At 42.7% G+C, this 13,677-nt stretch overlaps 1 protein-coding gene across 3 annotated transcripts in view; it reads left to right on the top strand.

Annotated features, from left to right (window-relative positions):
• Positions 1-13,677, top strand: part of pde4d (phosphodiesterase 4D, cAMP-specific) — a 613,923-nt gene that overhangs the window by 342,480 nt on the left and 257,766 nt on the right. Inside the window, exon 1 of one of the 3 annotated variants that reach the window (XM_060823615.1) lies at positions 9,444-9,557. The exons of 1 other annotated variant lie outside the window; for it this stretch is intronic. In XM_060823615.1, coding sequence (XP_060679598.1) covers positions 9,481-9,557 — 77 coding nt within the window. In that variant the 5' untranslated portion in view covers positions 9,444-9,480. Of the gene's footprint in view, positions 1-9,443; positions 9,558-11,447; positions 11,608-13,677 lie in introns of those variants that run through there. One more of the 3 variants, XM_060823627.1, reaches the window with a different exon arrangement.

The following is a 13,677-nucleotide window of genomic DNA, read 5'->3' as shown; positions in this document are numbered from 1 at the left end:
AGCTAGTGTGCTTCCAATTAAACCTGTTGGACTATAACTTGGTGTTGTGTGATTTTTAACTTGATAAGTTTCATGTTATTCATGTGATTCAATTCCTTTCATTTATTCAATATCTTTTTATTCACTATGTCAGTTTCACATTATTCAACTCCCTGATTTCGCTTTATCCACCTGCTGGATATATCTGTATTTTCCCAATCAATTTTGCGTTATTCATCCAATCAATTTTTCTTTCTTATCCGTCTCCATTTCCCTATTTTCACCCACTATGTTTCCTTTTATTAACTGGCTTGACTTCCTGTTATCTTCCCAATTGATTTTCCTTTATTCACCAATTGATTTTCCTTTATTCAAACGACTCACTTTCCCTGTCACATGCTTGAATTCCTTTGATTCAACCACTCAATTTCTCTTTATTTTCATACACAGTTCCCCTTTATTCATTCACTCAATATGCCTTTATTCATCCGATTGAATTCCCTTTGTTCATTGCTCAATATCCCTTTATTCATTTGATTAAGTGCACATTACTCACAAGCGTGATATCCTTTTATTTGCCAGTTGGATATATCTTTACACTTCCCATTGACTTCCCATTGTACACCCACTGGATTTCCCTTGATTCAGCTGATTAATTTACCTTTACTTTCCATTTAATTTCCCCTTCATTCACCCACTCAGGTTCTCTTTATTCACCCAGTTGATTTCCTTTTATTCACTCATTCCATTTCCCTTTGTTCACCCAAGTGATTTTGTTTATTCACCCACTCGATCTCCCTTTATTCACCCACTCGATCTCCCTTTGTTCACCCACTCGATCTCCCTTTGTTCACCCACTTGATCTCCCTTTGTTCACCCACTCGATCTCCCTTTATTCACTCACTCGATCTCCCTTTATTCACCCACTCGATCTCCCTTTATTCACCCACTCGATCTCCATTTATTCACCCACTCGATCTCCCTTTATTCACTCACTCGATCTCCCTTTATTCACTCACTCGAATGCCAATTGAAAGGGGTGCCAATTTAAAACTGAGATGAGGATAAATTAATTTTCTCTCATGGTTGTGAATCTAGGAACTCCTTGCAGCAGAGAGCTGTTGGAGCAGAGTCTCTCCCTGGACCATAGGAGGCTGAGGAAGTGTAGAGGTTTATAAGAGCAGGAGGCGCATAGATAAGGTCAATAGTCAGGTCTTTTCCTCAAAGTAGGAGAGTCCAAGAGTAGACAGCATAAGTTTTGTGGAACCAGAGGGATAGAGGTTTTTCATGGTTTCTCCAAATGACTGGAGAACTTCACCTGATGGCGGAGCAGCCTTCCAAAAGCTTGTGATGTCAAATAAACCTATAAGACTATAATCTGATGTTGTGTGACTTCTGACTTTGTCCACCTTAGTCCAACTCCAGCAGCTCCATGAAATGACTGGAAGCTTTGCCTAAACAGCTTCTTACCTGCGATGCACCATATCACTCATTTCTTGAATTATCTGTCTGCTTTTGCACTGACTGAAATTTGTTAGGGTACTGATTAGTACTTTCAGCTTCCTTGAATGTGGAGGTCAAACTTAGTTTGGTGCTCAGCCGCTGCTGTGTCATGGCTGTTTGCCTTGGAATTGTGTCAGATTTGGGGTACTGACTAAATTAGCTCCCTTTATTTCATCATGGGGGAATCCGGAACAAATTTAAAATCAGAATTAGACCATTCAGGGAAAGTAATTGATATAACTTGTTAGATATCAAAGAAAGCAGACCAGAGACAAACAGTGTTGAGATATAATTGAACCTGGTTGTGATTGGGGAAAAAAAAGATAGCACCTATCACAACTTTGAAACTTCCCAAGATACATTATCGATAAGAAAGTGCTTTCATTTTGAAGTGTGATCACAGTTTTGTGTCAGAAACAGCAGTCAGTTTGCACACAGCAAGCTCGCACAAACAGTAATGCGATAATCTGACCAGATAATCTGTTTCTTTCTTACTGGCTGAAGGACTGCAGATACTGGAAAGTCAGAGTCAATAAAGTATGGGGCTGGAGAAAGCACAGCAAGTGGAGCATGATAACTGCATCAGAATGTAGCTTAGTATTGCAAACAGTGTTTTCTTCATTTTGCCAATTTGAAGTTATATTCCATCTATTGAAATTAGTTGTGTGCCTTACCTTGTGGACAGAAATTAATTTGGATGCTGGGTTTAAGTAATGTGAAAGAGCACAAAGAAGTGACATCACAGACTCATACAGCTTGGAAACAGATCCATCGGTCCAACTAGTCCACATAAACAATGTTCCCAACCTAAATTAGTCCCTGCCTGCATTTCAGCCATTTCCCTCCAAACCTTTCCAACTCATTTGCTTATCCAAAAGTCTTTTAAACATTATAACTGTGCTGCACCCGCCACTTCATCTGGCAGTTCATTCCACACACTAACCACACTCTATATAAAAATGTTGCCCTTCATGACCTATTCCCATCTTTCTCCTCTCTCCTTAAAAATATACTCCCTAGTTTTGAACTCCCTGACATTAGGGAGAGGAACTTTGCTATTCACCTTCACGATGCCCCTCATAATGTAATAAACTTCTATAAAGTCACCTCGCAATCTCGGTCGCTCCAGTGAAAAATGTTCCAGCATTTTAAGCAACATCCTGGTAAATCTTTTCTGAAATTTGTCCAGTTTAATAATGTCCTTCCTATACTAGGATGACCAGGACTATGAACAATACTCCAGAAGAGGCTTCACCAATATCCTGTACAACATCAACATGACATCCTATACTCGAAAGCCTGAGCAATGAATGCAAGTGTGCTAACTGACTTCTACCCATGATGCAAAATTCAAAGAATTATGTACCTGAACCCCTAGGTCTGTCTGTTCTGCAACACTATCTAGTGCCCTACTCTTAATTATATATGCCCTGCTCTGGTTTGTTTGACCAAAATGCATAACTTTGTGTTTATCCAAATTAAACTCCATCTGCCATTACTTTGCCCATTGACCCAATTGATCAAGATCTCTTTGTAATCTTAGATAACCTTCTTCACTGTTCACAATACCACCAACTTTGGTGTCATCCACAAACTTACTAACCATACCTGTTATGTTTTCATCCAAATTATTTGCATAAATGACAAACAAAAGTGGACCCAGCACCAATCCCTGTCCAAAACTCAACCCTCCGCCATCACACTCTGTCTCCTACCATAAAGCTAATTTTGTATCCAGTCGGCAAGCTCACTGTGAATCCAATGTAATCTAACTTTACTAATTAGTCCACCATGCAGAACCTATCAAAGACTTTAGTAACGTCCATGGAAACAACATCTACAGCTCTATTGTCATCAGTCTTTTTGGTTACTTCCTCAAAAATCTCAAAGCAAATTTGTGAGACGTGATTTCCCTCCCACAAAACTATGCTGACTATCCGTAATCAGTCTTTTCCTCTCTAAATGCATAATGTATTGCAGTTTCTGATCGATCTTGGAGGCACCTAAAGTACAACGATTTTCCTCATTATAAGTGAGTCTGGATTCCGGTGAAAGGGAAATCTCAGATTTCTGAAAATGTTTGTGCTTTAATGCTCACTTTTCTCTTGCTACTTAGTTTTCACTTTGTTCTTTCTGGAGAAGACAAAGTGTAGGCTGGCAATGCTGCATGAATGCAAATACTTCTACATTTCGCTGCATCTGACAGTATTCTCTCTTCTGTGTGTTCCATAAGCCTGTTTCTCTCCCCATTTTGCACAGTATATTTTGAAGGTTAAATTAACAAAACATACAGTTGTAAGTTCAGCTCTTGACTTTTTAGAAACAGAAAGCTCAGCACCTCAGTTTTTAAATGATTGTAAATTCTTATATTCAGTGAAATATAGGAGTTTGGCCCATTTATGAAACAAGGTGTGTGGATGGCCCCACATACTAATGAGCGAACTTTGTTTAAGTCATTTGCTACTTGAGTCATTTTTATTCTGTGGGATCTTTAGTGGATTGAGATACATCAAGTTGATTCATCTAGTGATGAGAAATTGGACAGTTAAAATGTTGCACCTACAACAGGCATAAACTTTGCGGCCATGGCGATCATAGAGTCATAGAATCCTTAGCCCACATGCTCCTATGGTATATCCACATTGCCTTTAGGGAAGGAATTTCAGGATTTTGATGGTGAAGGGACCATGTCAGGGTTTTACCTGGTTTGGATAGAAAATTACAAGTGATGTTGTTTCATATATCTGCTGCCCTTGAAACCCATCCACTTACTCCTATTACTCTACATTTCCCCTGACTAATGCACCTAGCCTACACATCCTTGACTTAGAGTCATAGAGATATACAACATGGAAACAGACATTCGGTCCAACCTGTCCACGCCAACCAGATATCCCAATCCAATCTAGTCCCACCTGCCAGCTTGGAGATGCTGGTATTGGACTGGGTGGACAAAGTTAAAAATCACACAACACCAGGTTATAGTCCAACAGATTTATTTGTAATTTCTAGCTTTCGAAGCACTGCATCTTCATCAGGTGTGTGTGTTCTGATCTTATGGTGTTATGGTTCTTTGGTCTTATCCTCCACAACCACCTGATGAAAGAGCAGCGCATCGAAGGTTAGTGCTTCCAAATGAACTTGTTGGACTATAATGTGGTATTGAGTCATTTTTAACTTTACACATCCTTGGAACACTGGGCAATTTAGCATGGCCAATTCACCTAGCCTGCACATCTTTGGACTGTGGGAAGAAACCGGAACACCTGGAGGATACCCAGCCAGACACAGGGAGAATGTGCAAACTCTACATAGACAGTCACCCAAAGTGGGAATCGAGCCCAGATCCCTGGCGGTGTGAGGCAGCATTTTTGTTGCCTCTATCTGTGGTGGAGGGCGTGAATGTTTGTGATGTGATGCTAAACAAGCAGGCTGCTTTGCCCTACTTGGTGCCAAACTTCTAGAGTGTTGTTGGAGCTACACCCAGCCAGGCAAGTGGGGAGTTTTCCATCACATTCCTGACTTATGCCTTGTTGATGGTGGACCACCCTTGGGGAGTCAGAAGGTGATTTATTTGCTGTGGTATTCCACTGTACTTATATGGCTTGTCAATTTCAGTTTCTAGTCAATGGTAGCACTCCCAGGATGGTGGTAGTGGGGGATTTAGTGATGCCATTGTCAAAGAGTGATGGTTAGATTACTCTTATTGGAGATGGTCATTGCCTGGTATTTTTGTGGTGTGACTTTGGAAGAGGTACATGGATTGGAAAGGTTTAGATGGATAAATGTCAACTGCAGGCAATTGGGAGTAGTTTAGTTTAGGACACTGACTTGGCATGGATGAGTTGGGTCAAAGAGGCTATTTCTATGCTGTATGACAGTATGACTTTATAAAGCTGAGATGGATAGATCTTTGATCAGTCGAGGAATCAAGCGAGCCTTTTTAACCACTTTGTTTACATGTGGCACAAACCTCAAAGAATTATTTACCTGCATCCTGAGATCACTCTTTATACAACACTACCCTGGACCTTACCATTAATTAGCGGGTTTTGAGAAGATTTGTAGCTCAGGTTGAGGTTCTGGATGTAGGTTTGCTCACTGAACTGGAAGGTTTGTTTTCAGACATTTCGTCACCATAGTTGATAACATCTTCAGTGAATGAAGGACTGGTGGTGTAGCCCCATTTCTATTTATATGTTTGAGTTTCCTAGGGTTGATGATGTCATTGGTGATGAAACATCTGAAAACAAACCTTCCAGCTCAGCGAATAAACCTACATCCACTACCATTAATTGTATAAATCCTGCTCCTATTTGTTGTACCAAAATGCAATACTTTGAATTTATCCAGATTGAACTCCATCTGCCATTTTTCAGCCCATTGACTCATTTGATCGAGATCCCTTTGTAATCTTAGGAAATCTTCTTCAGTGTCTTCTCTGCACCAATTTTGGTGTAGTCTCCAAACTTACAAAGAATGTCTTCTATTTTCCCATCGAAATAACTTGTAGAAATGATAAACAATTCAGAACCAATCCCTGTAGAACACTGCTGATCACAGGCCTCCAGTCCAAAAATCAACCGTCCACAACCACTCTCTGGCTCCTGCCGAAAAGCCAATTATATATCCAATTGGCAAGCACATTTCTTGACTTATCTGTTGGCATTTGAACTAAATTAAATTTGTCAGGGTACTGATTGGTGCTTTCAGCTTCCTTGAATGTGGAGATCAGACTTAGTTTGGTGCTCAGCCCCTGTTCTGTTGTTTTATGGCTGTTTGCCTTGGAATTGTGTCAGATTTGGGATATAGACTAAATTAGCTCCAATCGGTTTTTACAATGGGAGAGTCTGGAACAAGAAATCACAAATTTAAAATCAGAATTGGCACAGAATTGGAAGTTGGCTGCAACTGATATATTGTTAGATATCAAAGAAAACAGATCAGAGATAAATAGAGTTGAGATACAATCCAACCTTGATCTGATTGGGGGAGAAAAAAGATAACACCTGTCACAACTTTGAAACATCCCAAGGTACTTTATAGATAATGAAGTGCTTTCATTTTGGAGTGCAATCACCGTTGTGTGTCGGAAACATCAACCATATTGCATGCAGCAAACTCTCACAAACATTAATGTGATAATCTGAACCAGATAATCTGTTTCATTTTTGCTGCTTGAAAAATAAATGCATCAGAATGTAGTTTAGTATTGCAACCAGTGTTTTCCTCATTTTGCCAATTTGTAATTTACAATCAAGTATCTTCTAAATCTCACTGAAATCTGTTGTGTGCCTAGCCTTGTGAACAAATTAATTTAGACATAACGTGAAAGATCAAGAAGAAGTGACATCATAGAGTCATACAGAACGAAAACAGACCCTTCAGTCTAACTAGTCCAAGACGACTATGTTCCCCCAAACTAACTAGTCCCACCTGCCTGCGTTTGACCCATATCCCTCCAAACCTTTCTAATTCATTTACTTATCCAATGTCTTTTAAAATTGTAAGTGTACCCACACCCACCACTTCCTCTTGCAGTTCATTCCACACACTAACCACTTGGTGTAAAAAAAGTTGCCCCTCATTTCCTTTTTAAATCTTCCTCCTCTCACCTTAAATATATGACTCCTTACTTTGAACACCCTCACCTTAGGAAAAGGACTTTCTACGAATAACTGCTCATAATTTGTGAACCTCCATAAGGTCACCCCTCAACCTCTGACGCTTCAGTGAAAAAAGCCCCAGTCTATCAGGCTTATTTTTATAACTCAAACCCTCCATTCCCGGCAACATCCCGGTAAATCTTTTCTGAGCCCTTTCCAGTTTAATAATAGCCTTCCTATTACATGGCTACACAGTAGTCCAGAAGAGTCCTCACCAATGCTCTGTATAATCTCAACATGATTCCCAACTCCAGGACTCAAAGGTTTGAGCAATGAAGGCAAGCATTCTAAATGCCTTCTTAACCATCCTGTCTGTCTGTGACACAAATTTTGAAAATTCATGTACCTGGACCCAATAATATCCTCGACCTTACTTTACTTGTATAAGTCCTGCCCTTTTTTTGTTTTACCAAAATGCAATCTCTTCCATTTATCCAAATTAGACTCCATCTGCCACTTCTGAGCTGATTGACACAATTGATCAAGATCTCTTTGTAATCTTATTTAACCCTGTCTGCTGCCCATTATATGACCAGTTTTGGTGGCATCTGCAAAATTACTCACCGTGCCTTCTATAGTCTCATCCATATCATTTATATAAATAACAAGTGACAGTGGATCCAGTACTAATCCCTGTGGAACACTGCTGGTCACAGGCCTCCAGAGGCAAAAAAACAACCCTCCACCATCAGTCTGTGTCTCCTACCTAAAACTAATTTTGTAACCAATTGGCAAGTTCACCCTGAATCCTGTGTGACGAGATCTAATTTTAGTAATTAGTCCACTATGTGGAACTTTATCAAAGATTTTACTAAAATCTAAATAAATAATGTCTACAGTTCTATTCTCATCAATCTTTTTGGTTACTTCCTCAAATAACTTTTATCATGGTTGTGAGATGTGATTTCCCTCCCACAAAACCATGGTGACTATCCGTATTCAGACGTTGCCTCTCCAAATACACGTAGATTTTGTTTTCATTTCATTCCTTTGTGAGACGATGGTGTCGCTGGCTGACCAACATTTATTGCCTGCCCCTTGGTGAGAAGGTGGTGGTGAGCTGCTTTCTTGAACAGCTGCAGTTCACCTGCTGTGGGTTGACCCACAATGCCATTAGGAAAGGAATTCCAGGGTTTTGGCCTAATGACAGTGAAGGAATGGCAATGTATTTCCAGATCAGAATGGTGAGAGGCTTGGAGGGGATGTTGAAGTTAGCAGTGTTCGCTGCTTCTTGTTCTTCTAGATGGAATTGGTCGTGGATTTGGAAGTTGATGTCTAAGAACCTTAGGTGAATTTCTGCAGTGAATCTTGTACACTGCTGCTGCTGAGCAATGGTCGCAGAGGGAGTGGGTGTGTATGCCAATCAGGCTGGCTGATTGATTGCATGATATATTTTGGTTACTGATAGTTCTTACTGGCACCTGAAATACGGCGATTTCCTGCATTATGGATGAGTCTGGATGCCGGTGGATGAGAAATCTCAGATTTCTGAAAATGTTCATGCTTTAATTCTACTCACTTTTCTCTTGTTCCTTAATTTTCACTTTGTTCTTTCTGGAATAAAAAAAAACAAGGTGTGGAGGTGCCGGTATTGGACTGGTGTGGACAAAATTAAAAATCACACAACATCAGGTTATAGTCCAACAGGTTTATTTGGAAGCACTAGCTTTCAGAGCACTGCCTGATGAAGGAGCAGCGTTTCAGGAGCTAGTGCTTCCAAGTAAACCTGTTGAACTATAACCTGGTGTTGTGTGATTTTTAACATGGAAAAAACAGTGTAGGTTGGGAGTGCTGCATGAATGCAAATACTTCTCTATTTCTTTTGCTGCATCTGGCAGTTTTCTCTCTTCTGTATTTTCCACAAAGTTTTCTCTCCATTTCACACAGTAACATGAAAAAAAAACGCTAAAAGACTGAGACCAGGCAAATGGAATGAGTGGACACTTTGTGGAGTTTGAACAACTGACACGTTGTGCTGAATGATCTATTTATCTGCAGTATATTCAATGTAAAAATGAAGTATATTTTGAAGGTTAAATTAACAAAACATACAGTTGTGATATCAGTTCTTCTTTTTGGAAAAAAAAGTCGAGTTTTTAAATGATGATGTAGATTCTTACATTCAATGCAACATGGGAGTTGTCCTATTCGTCAGAGTGCGCTAAACTAAGTCTAGCGACCTCAGTTTGCCGCGGGTTCTTCACCGAACTGAGATACATCGGAGTGATTGATATCACCGTGAGTGACCGGGCAGGGAACGTGCAGCGCCTGCTCCAGCCGGCAATATCCGGGCGATAGGAACCTGTGCCCCGAGCTGAGGGGAAGTCGAACGATGCACATGGTCCTGACCGGAGGGATGGCTACCGAGTGGCTGCGGGCTGGAACCATGTCCCGGGAAAAGAGGAGAAGGTGGGCTGTCAGACTGAGACATGCAGCGAGTTTGGGATAAGCTTTAAAGCAGTTTAGGAAACTCAAGTGCTTGGTGACTGATCTGCAGAGCAAGAGAACTCCAAGGCTGGACTCCCAATATGGGGAATGGCAAGAAGTAATGGCGTGGGTTTCCTCCGGGTGCTCCGGTTTCCTCCCACAGTCCAAAGATGTGCGGGCCAGGTGAATTGGCTATGCTAAATTGCCCGTAGTGTTGCACATGTGTTGGGCCGAAGGGCCTGTTTCCACACTGTAAGTCTAATCTAAAAAAAAGTAGCCAGTGGGACGGCGAGGGTGAGGGGTTACCCCCCACCCATTCGGGCTCTCTCTCTCTCACTGAACCCCTGGCCGCTCCTTGCAGTTGAAGCTGTTCCTTCTGCTGTCTGGACCAGGCTGGGTGTACGGGAGGGCAGCTGCTGCTGTCCGGAGCTCTTCCACCCCCTGCTTACTTGGCGGTGGAGTAGGGGATGAGAGGTGGGCTGGAAGCTGAGGGTGGGGGCAGCACTGCACTTTGCCCGAGTGCAGCTCCAGCTCTTTCCCTGGGCAACGAACCCCCTCCGAAGGAGCAGCTTTGCTCGGGTTCTCCCCTCCCCTCAACACCCTCTCCCCGTCCACTGGTGGGAAAGGCGGGGGCCGGGGACATGTGCGATTCTCCTGCCGCTTCTGCCTCCTTCCTGGCTTCTGTCTGTGTGTGTCTATAAGTGTGTTTCTGTCTCTGTCTATGTGTGTATAGGTGTGTAAGTGTCTCTGTCTCAGTGTGTATGCATGCCTCTAAAGGTATGTTTTTGTGTCTCTGTCTCAGTCTGTGTGTATATGTCAGTCTCTATTTGGTGTCTGTCTGTGTCTCGGTGTGCTTGTGTCAGTGTGTATGTGTCTGAGTATGTCTGTGTCTCTCTATGTGTATGTCTCAGTATTTGTGTGTGTTTGTGGAGAAAGTGAGGACTGCAGATGCTGGAGATCAGAGTATAGAGTGGTGTGCTGGAAAAACACCGCGGGTCAGTCAGACGTTTCGGCATAAACTCTTCATCAAGAATGAGCCTAATTCCTGATGAAGGGCTTACCCGAAATGTCGATTCTCTTGCTCTGTATGGACGTGTGTGTGTGTTTCACTGTGGCAGTGTGTCTGTGTTTCACTGTGTCTGTCTCACTGTCTCAATGTTTGTCTGTGTTTCACTGTGTCTCACTGTCTGTGTCACTATGTGTGTGTCATGTGTGGGTGTCCTTATGTCTGTGGGTCTCGCTATGTCTGTGTGTGTTTCACTGTGTCTGTGTGTCTCACTGTGTTCCTGTGTGTGTATGTCAGACTGTGTTCCTGTGTGTGCCTCACTGTCTGTTTCTCACTGTGTTCCTGTGTGTCTCTGTTCCTGTGTATGTGTCTCACTGTGTATGTGTCTCACTGTGTGTGCGTCTCACTGTGTGTGCATGTGTCTATGTGTGTCACAGTGTTCCTGTGTATCTCTGTGTCTGTGTCCATGTGTCTGTGTGTCTCATTGTGTGCCTGTGCGTGTCTCACTGTGTCCTTGTGTGTCTGTATCCCTGTGTGTATCTCAGTGTCACTGTGTATGTGTATCCCTCTATGTCTCACTGTGTCCCTGTGTGTGTCTCTCTGTGTATCTCACTGTATCCCTCTGTATGTGTGTGTCTCACTGTGTCCCTGTGTGTGTGTCTCACTGTCTCCCTGTGTGTGTGTGGACCCGAGGAGCCGCGGTCCCAGGGCGGGCGGTCTGGGCTCACAGACACAGAGAGAGAGAGAGCAGTCTCACTGGCGGTGCCTGTGGCAGGAGCTGTCACTTCCGAACAGTTGATGCTTGAGTAATTCGGTGAAGAAAGAGCTCAGAGGAAAGGAGAGGGGGAGGGAGAGAGGGAGGTGACTGCAGTCTGCCCCACAACGTATTCGGGACGAGGAAATCAGATCTAGAGGAAGAGTTGTGGTCGAGTCCGGCGCTCCTGAGCAGGATCACACCATGAGCCACATCGTCATGAAACCGCGGTCGAGATCCACCAGCTCCTTAAGGACCCCTGAGTGCCCCGGGTAAACTCTCTGTTTTCCTCTAGCGCCGGGCTTATTCACCTTCAAGCTGCTTGTCCGTCTTTCGGCTGCTGTGAAAAGCGGTTCCTGTGTGTGTGTGTTTCGGAGAGTGTGCCGAAATATCCACTGAATCCTTGCCACTGCTTTCACCCGCATGTATTTTCTGGAGAAGTTTATAAACCTCTCGTTGCTGTAACCCCCATGCACACAGCATCTTTCCAGGACCGAGCAAATCTCAGTTCACCGAGCCACTGGGAAGGTCATTCGTGTCAAATGTTTATTTTAGACTTGGTTGTGCATTGCATGTTCCCCGTGCACCCAGTGCCCAGTCTTGCTTTGGGCTGAAGCTCCATCCCGATTGGCTTTCCTTGCTGATTTAAGGTTGTCAATGAGAATGTTAGAATATTGCAAAGTTGGAAATTTTCTTGGTGTCCTATGGAAAGCAAGTAAAGATAATCGAAGGGAAACATGTTGCAGGGAAAATAATTTTCAGTCTGGTTCATGTATTATGTTTGGAGCTTTAGTCATCCACTTTGTTTACCTGCCAATATTTCAGTCGTCACTCATTCTCCAGTTGATGAGGTTGCTCCTTGACATTTGCGGCTGGTCTTTTTGAAATAAAGTTGGAGTTTGTTGTTTTTGACCAAGAGGATGTTTCATCCGGGCAGAGCATTCTGGAAATACGGTCGTGATTGTGGTGTCTTGCTGTATTTCTATTTTCACGTGCTGAATGGTGTACACCATGGCACCACCACAGTTGTATTACCAGTTGAAATAACTAGCATGTACTTCAAGCCTGCAGAGTCTAATTTGAAAATAAAATAATTTTTTAACAGCTCCCAATACCATAGAGTCATAGAGATGTACAGCATGGAAACAGACCCTTCGGTCCAACCCGTCCATGCCGACCAGATAACCCAACACAATCTAGAGGAAGAAGTATTTTCAGAGATAATACTGATGAAATATGATGCAAGACACGAGACTGGATCATTTCGCAGCCGTTCTCAATCAAGATTTGGAGATGCTGGTGTTGGACTGGGGTGTACAAACTTAAAAATCATACAACACCAGGTTATAGTCCAACAGGTTTAATTGTGCTTCCAATTAAACCTGTTGGACTATAACCTGGTGTTGTGTGATTTTTAACATTCTCAATCAGAACTGCCTTTCTGAGTAAGTGGTCCATCTCGACCTCCTGAATTCCTGCAGTATTAAGACAACAATAATTCAGTTCTTTCCACATGATAAAATAAATCGCTAAAAGCACTGGTTACACCAATGCCTTTGAACCCTGATAGCATTTTGTCGTCGGATTCAAGGTCTTTCCTTCAAAACCAGCTGCACTCTGGCCAAGCGATTCCAAAATCGCCACAAGACTAGCATATTCCGGATGATGTTGAAAATCGCCCAGGTTTGTCTTGTCCACAAAATCCAGGGCAGATCAACTCTGACCAATGACTACCCCATCACTGTACTCGCAATCATGAGATGGAGTGATGGGATGTGTCACTGACCATGCTTATTCACCAATAATCACCAACATTTAGTTTGGGTTTCACTCAGCCACTCAGTACCAGACATGAATACACCTTCGGTCCAGTTTGATGAGAGGAAAGGCAGCAAATGACAGAGTGTGACATGAAGCAACACTAACAAAATGCGGAGAAGTTTTCCCTGGTTGGTGTCAGATCTGGCACAAACTAAGATTTTTTTTTAATTCGCTGATGTGTTGCTGGGCCAATATTTATTGCCCACCCCTCGTTCCCCCTGAGAAGGTGGTGGTGAGTTGCCTTCTTGGAGTGTTGCTGTTTGTTGACCCGCAATGCCATCAGGGAGGGAATTCCAGGAATTTGACCCAGCTGCAGTGAAGGAACAGCGATATATTTTCACCTCAGGTTGGAAAGTGGCTTGGAGGGCAAATTGCAAGTAAGTTGTTTCATGTACCTGCTGCCCTTGTCCTTCTAAACATCAGTGCTCATGGCTTTGGAAGATCCAATTTTTGTTGAATTTCTGCAGTGCATCTTGTGGATAGTACACCCTGCTCCTACTCAGCATCTGTGATGGAGGGAG

The sequence above is a fragment of the Hemiscyllium ocellatum genome, chromosome 1 (genome assembly GCF_020745735.1).
Source record: "Hemiscyllium ocellatum isolate sHemOce1 chromosome 1, sHemOce1.pat.X.cur, whole genome shotgun sequence".
NCBI classification, from domain to species: domain Eukaryota; kingdom Metazoa; phylum Chordata; class Chondrichthyes; order Orectolobiformes; family Hemiscylliidae; genus Hemiscyllium; species Hemiscyllium ocellatum.
This window is presented reverse-complemented; position numbering and strand designations above follow the sequence as displayed.